The 20,820-nt window shown below is 37.6% G+C and overlaps 1 protein-coding gene across 2 annotated transcripts in view; it reads left to right on the plus strand.

Moving 5' to 3' along the window:
• YEATS2 (YEATS domain containing 2) overlaps positions 1 to 20,820 on the plus strand; it is an 81,420-nt gene that overhangs the window by 20,231 nt on the left and 40,369 nt on the right. The window contains exons 6-10 of one of the 2 annotated variants that reach the window (XM_065876484.1): positions 2,762 to 2,923; positions 11,769 to 11,880; positions 15,546 to 15,590; positions 18,069 to 18,249; positions 19,229 to 19,471. In XM_065876484.1, the coding sequence (XP_065732556.1) occupies positions 2,762 to 2,923; positions 11,769 to 11,880; positions 15,546 to 15,590; positions 18,069 to 18,249; positions 19,229 to 19,471 (743 nt within the window). The remainder of the gene's footprint in view (positions 1 to 2,761; positions 2,924 to 11,768; positions 11,881 to 15,545; positions 15,591 to 18,068; positions 18,250 to 19,228; positions 19,472 to 20,820) is intronic. The other variant, XM_065876485.1, reaches the window with a different exon arrangement.

Below are 20,820 nucleotides of genomic sequence, written 5' to 3' on the forward strand. Positions count from 1 at the left end.
CTGGGATTATAGGTTTTGTTTTCTTTTTTTTTGGATTATAGGTTTTGAATCTGAGTTGTCCCCTCCACTTTATCATTGCCTCCTCAAGTGATAGCTCTTGTTTGGGTATATAGATCGATTGAAATTTTGGTAGAAAATAATCCAAAAGAGGTTTTTGAAATTCTGTCTGTAGCAAGTGGAGTTTCTGAGTTATCGGTAAAGTGAAGAAATACCATTATTTGTTCAAACCTTCTCGTCATAATCTTTGGAAAGATTGGTGTTTCGGGATCAGTCAACCAGTATTCTTTCCAGTGTGACTTTCTTAATTGTCCCATCAAAATTATTTTTATTTTATTTTATTTTTTTTTGCGGTATGCGGGCCTCTCACTGTTGTGGCTTCTCCTGTTGCGGAGCGCAGGCTACAGACACACAGGCTTAGCGGCCATGACTCACAGGCCCAGCCGCTCCGTGGCATGTGGGATCTTCCCAGACCGGGGCATGAACCCGTGTCCCCTGCATCGGCAGGCGGACTCTCAACCACTGCGCCACCAGGGAAGTCCCCATCAAAATTATTAATCCAAGAAACTTCTTCATGTCACTGTTGGTTACATCAGTCCATTTTAAAGCCTTATCATACTTTTTATTTATTTATTTTGTGGTACGCGGGCCTCTCACTGTTGTGGCCTCTCCTGTTGCGGAGCACAGGCTCCAGACGCGCAGGCTCAGCGGCCATGGCTCACGGGCCCAGCCGCTCTGCGGCATGTGGGATCCTCCCGGACCGGGGCACGAACCCATGTCCCCTGCATCGGCAGGCAGACTCTCAACCACTGTGCCACCAGGGAAGCCCCTTATCATACTTTTTATATGATTTTTCATTCTGTTGGTAATACAGGTTTGTTTGAGAACCGACCAACTTGAAAAAGTCGTTACCAAAAATTAATTCTGTTATTTCACTAACACTTTGTGGGTTATTACATTCAGTAGTTACACTTGATACACCTGTAAAGTCTTCTAATTTTCGTGAAGCGTTGTCTTCAAACCACTCTTCCGTAGAAGCAAAGGAGCATTCTCCAGCACCATGAGTTTCATTTTCACTTTCCGTATCAGAATCAATCACTAAGGTTTTTTGTCTTTATGTTGGTCTAATAATTCACATCGTCTGAATCAGAACTATATTCTGAAGAACTGTCATCTTCTGAGGCACTAGTGTATGTGTTACTGGGACAGTCAGAGAAAGTATCTGTATAAAATTCACCGAAAAATTCTTCTTCACTCAAAATTTGCGATGCATCATTTTTGAAAATTTTATGGTAATAAACTTGCATTTATAATATACACAAGATTGGGACAAAAACCTAACAGAGCAAAATGTGAATGATAATGACAGTTATAAGTTGTATAATGAACCCTTGATCAATTTTAAGCTGTAACAACTTCGCACTGTGATGTTAATTGTATCACTCTCTATTGATACGTCTCCAGTCAATAACGTTCGGGTAACAAAAGATGCATTATTACCTCTCAGGTCAGTAATGTGTCAATGTACTGTTGAATTCTGTTTACTAATGTTGTGTTGAAGAATTTTGCATCTACTTTTATCAGGGATAGTGGCTTGTAATTTCCTTGTAGAATCCTTATTTGGCTTTGATATCAGGGTAATTTTGGCTTTGTTAAATGAGTTTGTTGGGCTTCCCTGGTGGCGCAGCAGTTGAGAGTCCGCCTGCCGATGCAGGGGACACGGGTTCGTGCCCCGGTCTGGGAAGATCCCACATGCTGCTGAGCGGCTAGGCCCGTGAGCCATGGCCGCTGAGCCTGTGCGTCCGGAGCCTGTGCTCCGCAACGGGAGAGGCCACAATAGTGAGAGGCCCGCCAACCACAAAAAAAAATTTAAAAAAAAGTTTGTTGAGTGTTCCCTCCTTTTCTGTTTTTTGGAAGAGATTGAGGATTGATACCAATTCTTTAAATGTTTGGTAGAATTCACCCTTTAAAGCCATCTGGTCCTGGAATGTACTTTTTTGGGATGTTTTTACGAATTCAGTCTCCTTATTAGTAATTGTTCTGTTCAGATTTTCTATTTCTTCATGATTCAGTCTGGGTGAGCTGTGTATTTTTAGGATTTATTCACTACTTCTAAGTTGTCTGGTTCGTTGGTGTTTAATTGTTCTCCGTCTCTTATGATCCTTTGTATTTGTGTAGTATGAGTTGTAACATCTCCATTTTCATTTATAATTTTATTTATTTGAGTCTGTTGTCCCCCCCCCTTTTCTTGGTAAGTCTGGGTAAAGGTTTTTGTCTATTTTGTTTATCTTTTCAAAAAACAAGCTCTTAGTTTGTTTGATCTTTTCTACTGTGTTTTTGGTCTCAATTTATTTCCACTCTGATCTTGGTTATTTCCTTCCTTCTACTAACTTTGGGCTTAGTCTGTTTTTTTCTTTCTAGTTCCTTACAGTGTAAAGTTAGATTGTGTATAGGAACTCTTTCTTTTTTCTTAATGTAGGCATTTATCACTGTAAACTTCTTTCTTAGAACTGTTTTTGCTGCATCACTTAGGTTTTGGTGTGCTCTATTTCCATTTTCAGTTGTCTCAAGATATTTTTTGATTTCTCTTTTGATTTTTTTTCACCTATTTGTTGGTAAGTAGCATGTTGCTTAATCTTCACATATATGTAAATTTTCCTATTTTTGTCTTGTAATTGATTTTTAATCTTGTTTCAAGTAGTAGTTAATTGGTTTGTTAGGAAAAAAGAATTCGAGTAGTTTTTTTTTTTTTTCTCTACTCTAGGTACATACCTCCTGATAAGAGAGAAGAAAACGACCAATCAACCCACAAGTGGATGGTATATGTCCGAGGGTCTCGTAGAGAACCCAGCATTAATCATTTTGTCAAGAAAGTTTGGTTCTTTCTTCATCCCAGCTATAAACCAAATGACCTTGTGGAAGTTAGGTGAGCACACTTGAGTTATTAAACCTGAGAAGTACAGATTTACTGAAGTGGAAGGAAAGTGATTTAACTTGAGAACACTCCCTTGAAATTCTTGTGTCATTAATAATTTACTCAGTTTCGGCTTTTAGTCACAGTATAGTTTTAGCTGTGGTTCCCTCTTGCAGATTTCTGTCTCACTGAACAGGTACCATCCCCTTCTGTCAGGTTGTTACCATATGAATTATATTAGCTGATTCTCCTCTCCTCTGGAAATAGCTTAACTTGTTTATATAGATACAATGTTACTGTTTTTTATGATTATCAGAATATAATAGAATTAAATAAAGGTTTCTGAAATTACAGAAATATTTAACGTTGAAAGTTCTCCATGATCTCACCTTCTCAGAAGTAACCCTTAATGATATTTTTCCTGTGTATATAAACCTAGTATAGTTGTTGAGGAGAACCTTCTTTGTTGTCATTATTTCACAAAGATGGAATGATAATATATATATTGTTCTGAAACTTGTTTCATTTAGGTGTATTCTTTACATCTTTATGTGATGTTACATATCACATATATATTCATTATATGACTGTATTGTGGAAGTGGTTGTGGGTCTTTATCAGTGAAATCTCCTGTATCCTCAGCTTTCTTCAGAACATTCCCTCCACTCCTGACTCTTAAGTAAAACATGGCTATCTCCTGAGAACACCACTTCTCCCAAGAAAACTTTCAAGTGGCAGCTGTTTTTTCTCTCACACAGCATGTACCACTGGGTCTAAAAATGGGGTGCATGTCTTTCTTGCTCATATTTGTGGCTTCTAGACCACCTTTTCCCTTTTTCTCTCTAAAAACCTCAGCTCCTTAGAAACTTCGTAAGATCTGCTGCTCCTCCTTGTCACAGGCATCTACTGATTTCCCAGTCAATCCTCTCTTTCAAAAACAGTTTTAGCACCTGGTGTACTGATTTTCTGTCTAGCAGTGCTCGTTTTTTTTAATATTTATTTATTTTTGGCTGCGTTGGGTCTTCATTGCTACTCACGGGCTTTCTCTAGTTGCGGTGAGTGGGGCTACTCTTCGTTGCGGTGCGCAGGCTTCTCATTGTGGTGGCTTCTCTTGTTGTGGAGCACAGGCTCTAGACACATGAGCTTCAGTAGTTGTGGCATGTGGTCTTCAGTAGTTGTGGCTCGCAGGCTGTAGAGCGCAGGCTCAGTAGTTGTGGCGCACAGGCTTAGCTGCTCTGCAGCATGTGGGATCTTCCTGGACCAGGGCTTGATCCCGTGTCCCCTGCATTGACAGACGGATTCTTAAGCACTGCACCACCAGGGAAGTCCCTCTAGCAGTACTCTTGCCCTCATTCTTAAGGGCTTTGGCATGCAGATAGACAGTTCGTCCAAAACCCTGGTCTCCCAGTTCATTGATAACCTCACTTTAATAATAAGGTTATGGTAGTGATATACCATAGAATCTAAGCTGAGTAAGGAGAGAAGGAGGTTACATAAGAGCAGTGATGGGTAGTGCACACTGGTGTGGGCAAGAAATGGAAATCTCTGTGGGGGTCAAAGGAATGGAGTCAGAAGATAGGAGTTGTTGGTCAGAAAGTCAGATACCTGGAAATGAGATTTTTTTGTAGCTAATACAGAACATTTATCTTCTTCATATGGATAGTTATGTGTTTATCAGTTACCAGCTGATCTGTCCTTTAATACACACTAAATTCTTACATAAACATGGATCTGATGCTAGATTCTGTTAATGATTTTGATTCCTGTACTAATATTATACTTTTTAAAAAATTAATTAATTAATTAATTTTTGGCTGTGTTGGGTCTTTGTTTCCGTGTGCGGGCTTTCTCTAGTTGTGGTGAGCTGGGGCCACTCTTCATTGTGGAGCAATGTGTGGGCTTCTCATTTTGGTGGCTTCTCTTGTCGCGGAGCATGGGCTCTAGGCGCAGGGGCTCAGTAGTTGTGGCTCGTGGGCTCTAGAGCGCAGGCTAGTAGTTGTGACGCACAGGCTTAGTTGCTCTGCGGCATGTGGGATCTTCCCGGACCAGGGGTGAAACCTGTGTCCCCTGCATTTGCAGGCGGTTCTTAACCACTGTGCCACCAGGGAAGTCCCTATACTATTTTAATTGTTTTGCTTTATAGTATATTCTGATGTCTGGTAGAGTATGTTCTCCTGATTATTATTATTCTACAGTTTTTGTCTTGGTCATTCTTGAGTATATATGTTGTTCCAGATTAGTTTAGAATCTCTGTCAAGTTATGGATTGAAATTGCATTGAATTAATGATTAATTTTCACACTTTTTATGATATTGAATCTTTTTGTCTTGTCTATCCTGGAGGATCAGTCAGTGTAAACAAGATTTTTTTCTTTTAATGTTTATAAAACTTCCTGTATTTTCTTGGCATATTTCACTGGATAGAACCTCAGAAAAGTGTTGATAGTCTGTTTTTTTCTAATGGTAGAGTTTGATAGAGGAGCAATTACATTCTTAGGCTCTCAAACATTAGTATTGAGAAAGCCTTGTCTGTGATTTTGTTTCAGTCTATATCTGATTCATGAAATCTTTCAGAAATACCCGATACAGCTCATCTAGCCTCACCTGGAATTCCACTGGTGACTTAGACTTGTTTTCTTTGCTGGGAATACCATCTTCCTATTGTCTGTCTTCTTCACTTACACACACATGCACATATGCATATGTACATGCACATATGCATATGTACATGCACACACTGTCTTTCTTAAGGTCTGCTGTTTATGCTTCAAGACATAACTCAGGTTACTTTCTCAGTGAATCCTTCTTTGCTCTACTTTCTTACAGGGGTTAAAATACAGTAAATGATTGTTTACTTGAATTCTTGGGATAGTAACAATATTTTATAGTTTAAGATAGCTTACAGAGTAACAGTATTTTCTGAGTTTAGATATACTGACTCCAGATAAGTCCAGTATTTTAATACACATATTTTAGTGAGTTTGGTAAGAAATAGTAGATGAGTTTAAAAAGTACTTTGTCTATAAAAATATAAATATTAAAAAGAATATATGGGGGCTTCCCTGGTGGTGCAGTGGTTGAGAGTCCGCCTGCCGATGTAGGGGACACGGGTTTGTGCCCTGGTCTGGGAAGATCCCACATGCCGTAGAGCGGTTGGGCCCGTGAGCCATGGCCGCTGAGCCTGCGCGTCTGGAGCCTGTGCTCTGCAATGAGAGAGGCCACAACGGTGAGAGGCCCGCATACCGCAAAAAAAAAAAAAAAAATATATATATATGTGTTTTAATGTCCAGACCAGCAAGAAATTCCTTTATATAGTAAAAACAGCAACAAAAATACTGTTTTAGGGAAACATTTTATTTAATATAAAGCATGTGAATCAGTTAAAATGTATTAATCATATTTTGTATTGATGATAAACATCTGATTTACCAAAAATGGGATTAAAAACTCATTACATAAAACCCTAATACTTAATGATGCAAATCAATGCCTATTTTATCTCTCAGTTCTCATCCCAGGAATTGGAATTTGTGAAACACACTGAGTTCCTTTAAGTTTTAGAATATATCATGCAGTAATATATGAAGTTGTATTTATTAAGAAGTCTTTACTAATCTGCAGGTAAAGGTGGCAAATCACACTTATCAGGTTGTATTGTAATGGTCTGAGGAAATCCAAGGAAAAGATCATACATATAGCTCCTCTTCAAATTTCTCTCTCATCTTATACATCTGTAGTATCTTCTGTTAATAGTAAATGAACTTTGTTTTCTGAAATTTATGAGGCTTCACATCATGGAAATAGCCTCTGACAATTATTTTCTGTCTGGTCCATGCCACTCTGACAGTATTGCATAACTGGCTGTGGTGGTATATCTGACCCGTTAGTTTTTCACAGCTTGTGAATTGCACCATTACTACATACCTTTCCCAAGAGCATACTTTCCCATACTTTATTAACTACTGGGTTATGATTTCTAAATAGTATTTTAAAAGAGATCCTTGCTTGTGTGCTTCTGGTGTTTAAAACTCCTGAGAAATAATTTGTTAATGATCAACCACATCTCTGTGTTTTTATAGCAAGTAATGTATATAAGTTTATTATTACACTTATTAATTTACATGTATGTCTCCCTTACTAGATTTAGAACTTCTCGATGTTTGGGACCTTTTCTTAATTCTTTCCCTGTGATCTAGCACAGTGTCCAGCATGTAGTAAATGTCATTTCTTGTTGAGTGAATTATTGAATTCATGATGTGAGCCATTCCATTTGTAGGTGGCTGTGTTTGTTTGGAAGTTTTTAATTATATTGAGCAGAGACCTAACTTCCTTTAATTTCTAAACAGTACACTTCCCGTTTATTTTGTAACACCACACAGAATCAGTGTAGTCCCTTTTCCATGTAGTTGTTGTTCAAATATTTTGAAAGCAACTGTTAGGTCTCTTCTATTCTCCTCCAAGCCAAATATCCACATTTGTTTCAGTTGTCATTCGTGTGACTTTGTTTTATGTTCCTCTGCCATCCAGGTTATATTCTCTGACACACTCTGGTTTGTCTGTATTCTTTTTTTTTTTTTTTTTTTTTTTGCGGTACACGGGCCTCTCACTGCTGTGGCCTCTCCCGTTGCGGAGCACAGGCTCCGGACGCGCAGACTCAGCGGCCATGGCTCGTGGGCCCAGCCACTCTGCGGCATGTGGGATCCTCCTGGACCTGGGCACGAACCTGCATCCCCTGCATTGGCAGGTGGACTCTCAACCACTGCGCCACCAGGGAAGCCCTGTCTGTATTCTTAAAATATTCTTCTTAGAGCTGAACTTTAAATTTCAGGTAGGACAGAACATTAACATGTGTCATAGATTTAATTATAAATCTGTGTTCTTTACAAGGCTTTTAAGGTGGTTCTTGTGTCAAGTATCTAAAGTAACGTGATGAGTAGGCGAAATCTTTTCAGCTGCCTTGAAACTTGGGGATAATCTTTATCTTTGGACCAAAGCACATGTATGTTCATCGTGCACTCTGAATCTCCTCATCAGAGCACATTACTTGATGAAGAGCATGAGTAGATTCTGTTCCTATAGACCATCTGTTTTCCATTTGGTTCAGTTATTTCTTAGCCAACTTCTAAAAAGCTGTGACTCTAAACTTTGCTTTTAGGCACAAGATACTAAGTGTGTGCTAGGCTCAGGACTTGATACAGCGTTTGCAGAGATGAAGAACACTTGGTTACTGTGTCAGTAGAGTATTCCTGCCCTTGGTGCGTGAGAGACTAGAGTGTGCTCAGCCCCCAAGGGAACGTCCTAGTGAGCCTCTTCAAAACGTTTGTATCGTTAAAAAAAATAAGCATGGGCCCTGGAGTTTAAATCTCAGATCCACTACTTATTTGCTGCATGACCTTGGGCTAGTTATTTAGCCTCACTGTGTCTCAGAGGGGATATTTCATATTGTGATTTAAAAATTAGATAAGTTAATAGATATAAAGGGCTTAGAACAGTGGTAGGATCATAGTAAACAATATAAGTGTTTGCTTCTGCTGCTGTTATAAGGAACAGAATGTGTTTACCCTGAAAAGAAGAGAACTTAGTGGAATGTTTTAGTTTTTTTGAAGGTCATGTGGAGGAGGAATTTGTGATTGTAGAAGGCATACTAGAAATAACATGCAGGAGGAAGATGAAATATTTTTATAACAGAGCTCTTTAGAAATGTGATAGAGAGTGTTACTAAAGTAATGAAGTCTGGGTCAGTAGAAGTGATCCTAAAAGACTGGTTGCCCATTTGAATTATTTGGGTGAGGAATTGTGCTTCATTCTGTATTTTTAGGAAAGCCATTTTTAAAGCCTAGTATTCTGTGGGTTGTCTTCTTGGTTATTGATACATTTCACCCTCTTTGAGGAATCTAGAAATATAGAAGTCTTTTTAGGGGAAGCAGTCCCCTTTTTGTGTGAAATATGTCTTTTGAAGTATAACATTTCTGTAGCTGTCTTATCTGTTGGTAGGTCTTGGATTCCTTTTTTGTTTCCAAAAATACGGTTAGGGAGGAATTTCCTGTTAAAAAGCATTGTTCCTTTTTCCTGATTTGTCTGTCTTCTGTCTTCCCTGGCAGCAGTCCTTCCTGTCCATTCACTAGAGTTTAGCCTATGTACACAAATTGAGGAGCACAGCTGATTTACTATATCCTTTGTAAGAGAAATTCAGCATACAAACCATGAGATTGACGAATATTGCAAAGTGAATTTGGGCCTTCCACTTAGCTTTACTGGAATTTAAATGACTAAACTTGTCATCAGTAGAATTTCCCTTAATTATTCTTCTTAAGTCCACCATGTCTGTAGGCCCCACTGTATCTCTGGCTTTGGATTCCTTTTCAAGCTGCTGTCTCAAGTCAGCATTCTCATTTGACCCCAAGCCTGTCTTTATTGCTGTCTGAACCTATGCTGACATCATGGCTACTTCTCTTACTAACTCAGCTGGTTCCTTCCATCCAGGGCACTGTGTTTCTTTGCTTTCTTTTCTCTAGTTTATAATACAGCTGTTGCTTCCTCTACTTTCCAGGCTTCTCTCACACTCAGGGATTTTTCCTGCTTTGGGCTCTCCAGGTAGCCTCTGGTTTTGTGCCTGATGATTCATATCTGTTCCTAGACTCCTCTCAGGTTGTGTTCTTGGACTCTGCCCTTACTGAATTCGTGTCCCTCCTTAGTTTTCCAAAAGCACATCCCACTGAAAGTTCCTTTCTCCCTGCAATCTTGGCATTCTCTCTCATTAGAGGAATTCCAAGCCATTGATTCATAATGAACATTTTAATTTTAAAGCATTCTCTCTTTCCTCCATTAACTTAAACCATATTATTCTTGAGTACATGAAGGTCTCAATTAAATTTTTAAACTTTTTATTCTGGAAAATTCCAGACATATATTGGGTTGGCTAAAAAGGTCCTTTGGTTTTTAAGTAAAATAAAAGACACATTTTTCATTTTCACCAAGAACTTTATTGAACAGTGGATCCACCGTTTTGTTCCACTACCTTCTGCCAGTTTTCAGGCGACTTCATAATTCCATCTTGCCAAAACTTTTTATCATTTTGAGCAAAGAACTGTTCTAGGTGCCTTTTACAGTCTTACAGGGAATTGAAATTTTTTCCATTTAAGAGAATTATGTAAAGACTGAAGTAAATGGAAATCCAAAGGTGCAACGTCTCTTGAATACAGCAGATGAATCAGAACTTCCCAGCCAAGCTGTAACAGTTTTTGCCTGGTCATCAAAGAAACATGCGGTCCTGTGGTATCCTGATGGAAGAAGGTTATGCGTTTTCTTTTGACTAATTCCGGATGCTTTTGGTCGAGTGCTGCTTTCAGTTGGTCTAATTGTGAGCAGTACTTGTTGGAAATAATCATTTTGTTTTCCAGAAGGTGCTCATAATAGAGGACTCCCTTCCAGTCCAACCATGTACACAACATCACCTTCTTTGGATGAAGACCGGCCTTTGGTGTGGTTGGTGGTGGTTCATTTCGCTTGCCCCACAGACAAAGCTTCCATTCCACATTACTGTACAGTATCCACTTATCATCGCCCGTCACAATTTGTTTTAAAAACAGACTGTTTTCATTATGTTTCAGTAGAGAATCGCATGGGGAAATATATGGTCAAGAAGGTTTTTTTGCTTATGTGGAACCCAAACATCAAAGCGATTAACATAACCAAGCTGGTGCAAATGATTTTCAGTGCTTGATTTGGATATTTTGAGTATGTTGGCTATCTCCCGCGTGGTATAACATTGGTTGTTCTCAATTAATGTCTCGATTTGATTCCTATCAACTTCAACTGGTCTGCGCAACCGTGGAGCATCGTCCAGCGAGAAATCTCCAGCATAAAACTTCACAAACCAGTTCTGACACATTTTGATCAGTCATAGCACCTTCTCCATACACTGCACAAATCTTTTTTTGCATTTCAGTTGCATTTTTATCTTTCTTGAAATAATAAAGCATAATATGCCAAAAATATTGCTTTTTTCTTCCATCTTCAATATTAAAATGGCTACACAAAAATTCACCAATTTTGATAAGTTCTTTTTTAAACGCACGCTGATATGACAGCTGTCACAATACAGTCTAATAAAATTGTTTCAAATGAAGTTAAAGACAACTAAGTGCTACTAGGAGCCATCTTACTGAAAAAAATGAACGTACCTTTTGGCCCACCCAGTACAAAGTAGAGTATATTGAATCCTCACGTACCCAACACCAATTATCAACAGCATGCCAGTCTTTTTCTCATCAATCTTCCTTTTTATTGTCTTCACAAATTACATTTTGACTGCTGAAAATTCTCTAGTCCAATTAGCATTCACACACATTCCTCTCTATTCACTAAAATTATATAAAGTCATATATAATTTAAGTCTTCTTAGTAGATAGTTTCAAATAAATTGTCACTTTCAGATTGAGCATTCATGATTTATCTTGTTTTTGCCAGAGTGGAGGAATAAATGATTGTCTTGGGGTAGGGAACATACCTCACAGCCTATGTCTATCAAGTAGCAATCAAGGATTCTGGCTTTAATACTGCGACATCCATCAAATCACCTTAGTTCCCTGTCTGTGAAAATAATGACATTGGATTGTATGGTATAAGTGTCTTAGCTCTAAGTATTCAGTAGTTGAAAGCTTAAGGTAGATTTGAGTTGAATTTTTTATGATTTAGCATTTTAGCAAAATTCAGCATATTGATTTAGCATCAAGTGAGGAAATCTAAATAATTATTAGAAACATGTGAAGTTCTAACTTAGCCATTATGGGAAAACTATTCTTTCTAGAATGAGAGAGTGGACATGGACTAATACATTAATATCTGCTTTTCCCTAGAGAGCCTCCTTTTCACTTGACCAGAAGAGGCTGGGGTGAGTTTCCTGTCAGAGTTCAAGTACACTTTAAGGACAGCCAGAACAAGCGGATAGATATCATACATAATCTGAAGGTATTGTAACAAAACATTGCTCCCCAGAAATGAAGTATCTTTTTTGTGTGTGTGGTACATGGGCCTCTCACCGTTGTGGCCTCTCCCGTTGTGGGGCATAGGCTCCAGACACGCAGGTTCAGCAGCCATGGCTCACGGGCCCAGCCGCCCCACGGCATGTGGGATCTTCCCAGACCAGGGCACGAACCTGTGTCCCCTGCATTGGCAGACACACTCTTGACCACTGCGCCACCAGGGAAGCCCTGAAGTATCTTTGTTCACCTCCACTTAAAGTGGTGGGTTAGCCCTCTGAGAGAAGTGGCCACGGATAGTGGGAGCAGGATAAATCTTTTTGAGTGTGTTTTGCTTACTGCTACAACACTTGCCTTCTGAAGGCTGGGGAAGGGGTCACTTTACAGCAGAATGTATATTCTTTAAAAAGATGAACTGGTCAGATAATCAGAAGACTTGAATCTCTGATCAGAGCTCATTTGTACTGTGCTACCTGGGGCTAACAAGTAAATGAAATCTTTTTCTGTTTAATCTGTATTTTACTCTTTACATTTTAATTTTCTGTAAAAAGAGGCACAAATAATAAGCCTTGTCTATTTATCTCTTAAGGATAAAGATAGAAGTGAACATATTTTAGGAAATATTAAGTACTGTGGAAGGTTGTAATACTTTTGAAATCCTTAGCTGATATATCCACATGGTTTATTATGTAACCATTACAAATTTTATTTTAAAAAGTGTTTTTTATACATGGGAAAAACTACCATTATAGTAAATGAAAAGCATAGAGTATAAAACTGTATATAGTATGAGGTCAACCTAGATTTTAAGTAGGTGGAAAAAACACAAAAGAAATACCCTAAAAAGTTGGAGTAATTGAAGTAATGACATTGTGGGAGGTTTCTCCTGCCCCTTTTTTCTGTGTGTGCATGTGTGTGTTTTTCTTTTCCAGTTTTGTATAATAAACATTTAACTTTCATAGTTGGAAGACAGACCATTTTTTTAATGTGCCCCACATCCCTCGCTGTCGTAACCTCGTGTACATTTTCTCTCCGTAAAATATAATCCCAATATTGAACTTCTCCCAAAACACCCTTACTTTGTGATTTACCACATTATTCTCATTAATTGCCCCCAAGTGAATCTGAGTACATTTTCATAATTCCTGTTTTGTTCCCTTTGTTTCACAAATGTACCCTTTTCAACCTTAAGGCCGCCTGAGATTTGTCCTCCATTGTTGGTAAACAGCACTACTTAACTTCATGTTTAAGTTATTTTCTAGAGATTACTGTAAAACAAGATTGCCTTATAACCTCAGAGAAGAACTGAAACCAAATAAAGAACATATAGCCACTTTGTTCGGAGGGGCAGGATATGTTCCCACTTACTTAGAGGAAGGTCTGAAATAGTTTTGCTTTCCTCTTAACTTATTTTAAGCACTGTACATACCATCTTATATTGCACTGGGCCCAACCCTAATCCCTAAAATAAAGGGAATTGTTTACATAGTTTTTATACATATTTTATTGTCCTTAGAGTTCCTGGTGAATGATTGAGACAGTTTTTAAAGTATTTCTTACCAAATTTTCCTTAATTTTACTATATATTACATGTTGATTGGCCTTGAGAACTTAAGCACCTCTGTTGTGACCACTGATCTTTATTTATTCTGGAGTATCATTTTTCCTGCAATTTCTTTGTTAATTCTCAGAACCATCTTTGATTCTTCCCTCTGTGTTCTAAATATTTGTTCACTTGCAGACCATTAATTTTTCTTTTAGACTACCCTTCGCCCTTTCCACTCTTACTAGGCTATTCTTATACTCTGTCTCCTGATTAGCTTCTTTAATGCCGATCTGTCTTTTTTCCCTCAGTCCATTCTGTACACCGCCATCAGATTAGTCTTCCTAAAACAGGAGAACCATTATGTTGTTCCTCTCTGAGAAGCTTTGATTGAATTCCTGTTATTCAGGTTCAGACTCCCCTGCCTACTATTCCAGGCTCTTCACATTTTGACTTGACATACTTTATCCTAAATTATCTCACACTAATCCCCTGCATGAACATCCTACTCCAGCCAGGTCAGTCTGGTCATGTCCCAGAAATGCCTTAGGCCATCTCTTAAGTCTTTTATGCTCTTCCCTCCTCGAATGCCTTTGTGTATTCTTTCCATTCTTCACGTTCCTGTGTAGCTTTTCCTGGCTATTAAAGTCCATAGCAATCCCTCTGTATTCTGAAATTCTGTAGTACATAACAATCTATATTTGATACTGTAATAATTACATTATATACTAAATACTCTAAGTGTTAAGAGTTCAATAAAATTTAAAGTTTCTGGGATGAAATTCGCATACCTGCATCCCTGACAGGTAGTCATCTAACCTCTCCTCAACCATCACTGGAGCACAGTAATTCCCAAAACAATCCATTTATCCATTTAGTAAATAAACTTTTAGAAGCTTCTTTCATAAATTTACCTAAAACTGTTACCTGTTTCTCCCCTGCCCCCCCTTCTAACCTTGATCTCATTTATCCTAGTTTGATTTCTGCAATAGTACAGAACAGGACTTTGTTTTCTTTTGTAAGAACTCTAAAAATGTTTAATGATAGCGTTTGTGTCTCTCCTTAAATCATTTCTTCCTCAGCCAAAACCTGTTCTTGTAACGTTTCTTGTATGCTGTGCTTTCTTTCCAGTTTCTCTTGTCATTTTGATAATAGTTCTGTTTTATCAGTGTCTCTCTCAAAATGTGGTCCCAAGAATAAAACATAGGCCAGTGCAGATTACAGAGACTATTATATCTGTGCTCTGGAGAATATGCAGAATGGATGTAGCCTTAAAATTGCCCGTATCTTTTTAACAGTCAACCTGTTGGCGAAGGTTTAAAACTCCAGATGTCTTCCATGGTGCTACTATAAATCTACCCTCTATTGCCTTTTCTGTTATGAACACTAGGTCTCATGACTGAGTTGTCTTCTCTGTGTTGCCTGCTAAGGAACTCAGCCAGACTGAAATCTACTTCTTGCAAGCCTTTAGAATTTTCTATTTACTAACCTATCCCTGGCTTCATTTTTTCCTCCATCTCTCCTTTCCTTTTCTTTCCTTTCTACCCAACTTAACCATTTTTACCTATTGATCTTACTGTATAAGATTTATATGGTAAGCTGCCACAAATCCTTTTTTTAAATTTTAATTTTAAATATAAAGTATAAGAATAAGAACCTAACCTCTTTGTATGTAATTGTAAACTTTTTTATTTATATTATTGACATTCCCTCAATTTATACTCCTTTCTCTCCTCTAAAATAAATCATCCATGAAGTTAATATACTGGTAGTTATTAGTATTGCCTATATTGCCTAAATTTTCATTCATTTTTTGCACAAGTGCTTAGTAAATATACCCTAAGTATATAATTGTGTCATCACATTGCATGTATATTTTTATAGCCTGTTTTTATAATAACTACCTATATGTCTGAGGTTGTTTTTATTTATTTTACTCAGTTTTTCTGTTAGAAAATTGAGGGTTTTTATTGACATGATGAATTTATACATTATGAAAAAGTAGAGCCTATGATATGAAGACTTGCAGTGAAAGGGGTTTTAGATAAGACTGTATCCTAAGCTTTATAAGTAAGCATAGTGAAACTTAATACTCTTCTGTCTTTCAATAGCTGGACAGAACTTATACTGGCTTGCAGACTCTTGGAGCAGAGACGGTAGGTTATTTTCCTACAGTATTATTTGGGAACAAGTAGAATGAAAATTGATCTTCATTTTTAATTAGGAAAAAAAATGAATGCTTAATTTTATAAAAAGTTTCTCTCCCCCCTTATTTACTTATTTATTTTTAAATTGTGATAAAATACACATAAAATTTACCATTTAATCATTTTAAAGTGTTAGGTGGTATTAAATATATTCACATTTTCACGCAGCTGTCACTACCATTCATCTCCAGAGAACTCTTCATCTTGGAAAACTGAAACTACCCATTTATAATAACTCACCCTCTTCCCGCAACCCCTAAACCACTCTTCTATTTTCTGTCTCTATGGATTTGACTACTCTAGGTAACACATAAGTGGAATCATACGGTATTCTTTTTTTTATGTGACTGCCATATTTCACTTAGCATAATGTTCTCAAGATTCATCCATGTTGTAGCATGAATAAAAATTTCCTTCCTTTTTAAAGGCTGAGTAACATTCTGTTGTATGTATGCATCCCATTTTGTTCAACCACTTATCTGTCAATGAGCACTTGTGTTGCTTCCATCTTTTGGCTATTGTGAATAATGCTGCTAAGAATGTGGGTCTCTCTGTTCGTGTCCCTGTGTTCAGTACTTTTGGGTGTATACCCAGAAGTGGAATTGCTGGATCATACAGTAATTCTATTTTTAATTTTTTGAGAAACCACCACACTGTTTACCATAGCAGCTGCATCATTTTACATTCCTACCAACAGTGTGTAAGGGTTTCGATTTCTCCACATCTTTGCCAGTGCTTGTTGTTTTCTGCTTTTTTGATACTATCCAGGGAGTGTAAGGTGGTATTTCTTTGTGGTTTTGGTATGCATTTCTGTAATAATTATTGATGTTGAGCATTTTTTCATGTGTTTATCAGCCATTTATATATCTTTTTTGGAGAAATGTGAATTCAAATCCTTTGTCCATTTTTGAATTGGGTTGTTTGGTTTTTTTGTAGCTGATTTTTAGGAGGTGTCTCTATATTCTTGAGATAGTCTCTTATCAGGTATATGATTTGCAGATATTTTCTCCCATTCTGTGGGTTGCCTTTTCACTCTGTTATCGTGTCCTTTGATGCACAGAAGTTTTAAATGTTGATGTAGTCTAATTTATCTGTTTTTTCTTCTATCTGTACGTTTTGTATCATATCCAAGAAATCATTTCCAAATTCAGTGTTATGACACTTTGCCCCTATATTTTCTTCTAAGTTTTAGGTGTTATGTTTAGGTCTTTGATCCATTTTGAGTTAATTTTTGTATATGGTGTAAAGTAAACTTCCACTTTCATTCTAATGCATGTGGATCTCCAGTTTCCCCAGCACTATTTGTTGAAAAGATTGTCCTTTTCCCAATCAGTGGTCTTGGCACCCTTGTCAAAAATAATTTGACCATGTATGTGAGAGTGTATTCTATTCTGATGGTCTGTTTGTCTGTCTTTATGCCAGTACCACAGTGTTTTTTTTTTGTTTGTTTTTGTTTTTTTTTTTTATGCGTTACGCGGGCCTCTCACTGTTGTGGCCTCTCCCGTTGCGGAGGACAGGCTCCGGACGCGCAGGCTCAGCGGCCATGGCTCACGGGCCCAGCCGCTCCGTGGCATGTGGGATCTTCCCAGACCAGGGCACGAACCCGTGTCCCCTGCATCGGCAGGCGGACTCTCAACCACTGCGCCACCAGGGAAGCCCATACCACAGTGTTTTGATTACTATAGTTTTGTAATAATAAATTTTGAAATCAGGAAGTATTAGATCTTCAACTTTGTTTTCCCACCCCATCCTCCCCCTCCTTTTTTGGTATTCATGATATATCAGCAGTAGCCATTATGATTAGAATTAGCTAAGTTAAACCTTACTCTCTTCAGGGAAATGTGCTGTGTTATGCCAGAAGTTATTTATTGAGCACATACTATATGCTAAGCACTGGTTCAGGTACTGAGGATACAAAAATGAACAAATGAGAGTAGCTACTACTCTCAAGGAGTTTTATTCTTGGTTGTATTGAGAGTAGGGAGAAGGTATATGGTAAATATAAAAGCAAATAAGATAATTTCACTTACAAATAAGTGCTATAAAGAAGAGAGTAGCCGGAGGACAAGTTGGGTGCTTTAGCTAGGTTGGTTAGGGAAGGCCTCTCTGAGAAGGTGACATTTGATTGAGACCTAATGGTGAGAAAGAGGCAGCCATGCTGAGATTGGGGGAAAGAATGTTCTAAGGTGCAGAAACACTAAATGGAAGTTCCCTAATTTTATGATTGGTTTCATTGAGTGATCTATTAAGCCAGATTAGATTACATTCTGGGATAAATCCTTTAGTTATTGAGATTGAAATTGCCTTTGAAGTATGAATAGAAATCATTTGCAACGTCTGTTAGAGCACCATGTTTTGAGACAGGTTTGGGGCTTTCTGTGACATTGATGATGGATTCATGAGCCCAGTTGTTGCCCGATCGTGTAGGTAGTGGATGTTGAGCTCCATCGGCATTCTCTTGGAGAAGACACCGTTTATCCTCAGTCCTCTGAGTCAGACATCTCAGATGCCCCACCATCCTTGCCTTTGACCATTCCAGCCCCTGTGAAAGTGTCCTCACCAGTAAAGCAGTCACATGAGCCAGTACCTGATACCTCTGTGGAGAAAGGTAGTATATATTTTTCCTTGTATGGAAATGCATTTTTACCTTGTATAGAGCAGTCATTATGGCGTGTTCCTTTCCATCACTTGATGTTGAACTGCTGTTTTCAGTGCCTTATGAGTGTATGGAAAATAAATTTTGCATAAGTAGGCATGCTACTCTTCTACACAGACCTATTATGAAAATAGCCAAGCCCTTACTCTTCTCAGAAAAAAATTTTAATGCAGTTTTGTTGACATTTTATAAAACACAAAACTCACTGAAAAGCATTACATTTTTATTCTTTGACGAATATAATGGTTTCCTCTAATATGTTACAGGAAGACTTTCTTGTTTGGTCCATAATTGTGTGAACAGGAAGTTCAAATATTAGTATCTAATCTTATTTAAAATACAATATAAGACTTATCATCAACAAATGTATTTTGACTATGGCATCTTTTTATTTAGTAAATATATAAGTATATAGTTAAATATTTAAGTGTTCACTTATATAACATATACAAATACGATATAAAATTGATTCTAAATGGTGTTAGTATGATCTGTAAGTCTACATTTAATGTGATGTTAATATTTTAGTTCTTTTATAAAAATCTCAACTTTATTTCTCTTAAGTTTCAGTTGCATCCTTTTTATGGGCATTTAATAAAACAGGACATCATTAGATTAAGCTAATGCTTTCTTTTGAGTTTTTCTTCTCTAAACAGTTTGTCAATTCATATATAAAGAATGGGAGAACATAATGAACTTATAAATTTTATTATATAGTGTTAGCTAATATGTTTTCTAATTTTTTGAAAGAAGCATTTTAATGAAACATGATTCTAGGCATGATATTTACATTTCACCAGAAAATACATAAAGCAGTGTTAAATACAAGTCAACTGTATTTATTTTACTACTGGTAAATGGCTTAAATGGTTCTTGAAATGGTGAGGGATTTCAAAGTGGTTGATGACTTATTTGCCTGTTTCATTTCAAGAAGGATTCCCAGCCAACACTGAAGCTGAGAGACACACTACATTTTATTCTTTGCCATCTTCATTGGAACGAACACCCACCAAAATGACAACATCCCAGAAAGTCACCTTTTGTTCTCATGGCAATTCAGCTTTTCAGCCAATAGCATCAAGTTGCAAAATTGTGCCACAAAGTCAGGTTCCTAATCCGGAGTCACCTGGAAAATCCTTCCAGCCTATCACCATGAGCTGCAAGATTGTCTCAGGTATACGTGGTATATATGAATTTGGTGTGTGTAAAAATTGTTAGAATGATAAAACAAAGTACTATGGCTCTTTTTTTTCTTTTTTTTTTTTTAGTTTTTCTAAGCAGGGTTTTTGTTTAGTTAACAAGCAAGCTCATCACTGTTGATTAGCAAAGCAAAAGTGTCACAAAACAAAAACAAAAGTCATTCATATGGAAACAATTTTTGAATGAGGAAAGAAATAAAATTCAAAGTAGCCAAATTTTCATCTAGAATCAGCACAGGTAAATTGTTTGCTAGGATGTATGGAGGAAACTAAGGTAGGAATTAAGTTTGGGAGTTATATATGGAAACCAGAGTGACTAGTAATAGAAAAAAATTAGATGCCTTTTGGTTTGTAGTTAAGCTTCAGGGGTTGGTTTGGGATTGAGATATCTTTTATACTCTATAACCACACTACAAATTTACTCATTCCTATGATCAGTAGGTCGTTCTGAGGTTTCATTTTCACTGAGGTTGAATTGTCCATTGCCGCGCAACAGTTTATGTTAGGTAAACTTCTAGTAGAAATATGCTTTATAGTTTTGACTGTGCCACCTCAGAAAAGACATGAAAGTGAGTCAATAGAAATACGTAGGCAGTGGGAGACTTCTATATAATTCTTAAATGAAGGGGGTGGGGGGAGTGTTCAGTGCTAAAAATAGCTAAGCAGAAATGTGATCCAAGTCCTTGAAATTGATAAAAGGTAAAGAATGTATAATTTTACCTACCAGTTAGAAGTGTTTTGGAGCTTGCTGCTTCAGAGGTGGAATAGGCTGAACGTATAAATTGTTTTGAAGGTTAGAGAAATTCATGGATAACAGGTTTGATCAATAACTGTTGAGGATGTTTAATGATGTATCTGTCGGTAACTTCTGAGAGCTATGGGAACACGAATCTCTGGATTGTGGCTGTGACATGGTATTGAGAGAGACTTTTGTTTTGGTGGATGAATTTCATATTTTCCTATTGGAAATTCATTGCAAATCAAGACTTGGTTCCTAAGTCTAGCTGTTCACTTGCCTCCCTAACTTCAGTTTCTTCAAGTGTAACCAGTATTATAACAACCTGACCAAGTTGTTGTTACCTGGGGATGCAGCAGTTCCACACTTGTGTAAAGCACTGTGTTTTGAACTTTAATGTGCCTGCTGGAGTCTCTTGTTAAAATACTGATTTATTGATATATTTGGTAGATCTGGGGTAGGACCTGAGTATCTGTTTTAACAGGCTGACTGCTGCTGCTGCTACGTGGATAAGGATGTAGAGAGTAAAATGCACTAACCCCTGGCCTCAGCTGCTGCGGCTGCTCTCAGTACCTGAAACTTACAGCC

This window comes from Phocoena phocoena, chromosome 4, assembly GCF_963924675.1.
Source record: "Phocoena phocoena chromosome 4, mPhoPho1.1, whole genome shotgun sequence".
NCBI lineage: Eukaryota > Metazoa > Chordata > Mammalia > Artiodactyla > Phocoenidae > Phocoena > Phocoena phocoena.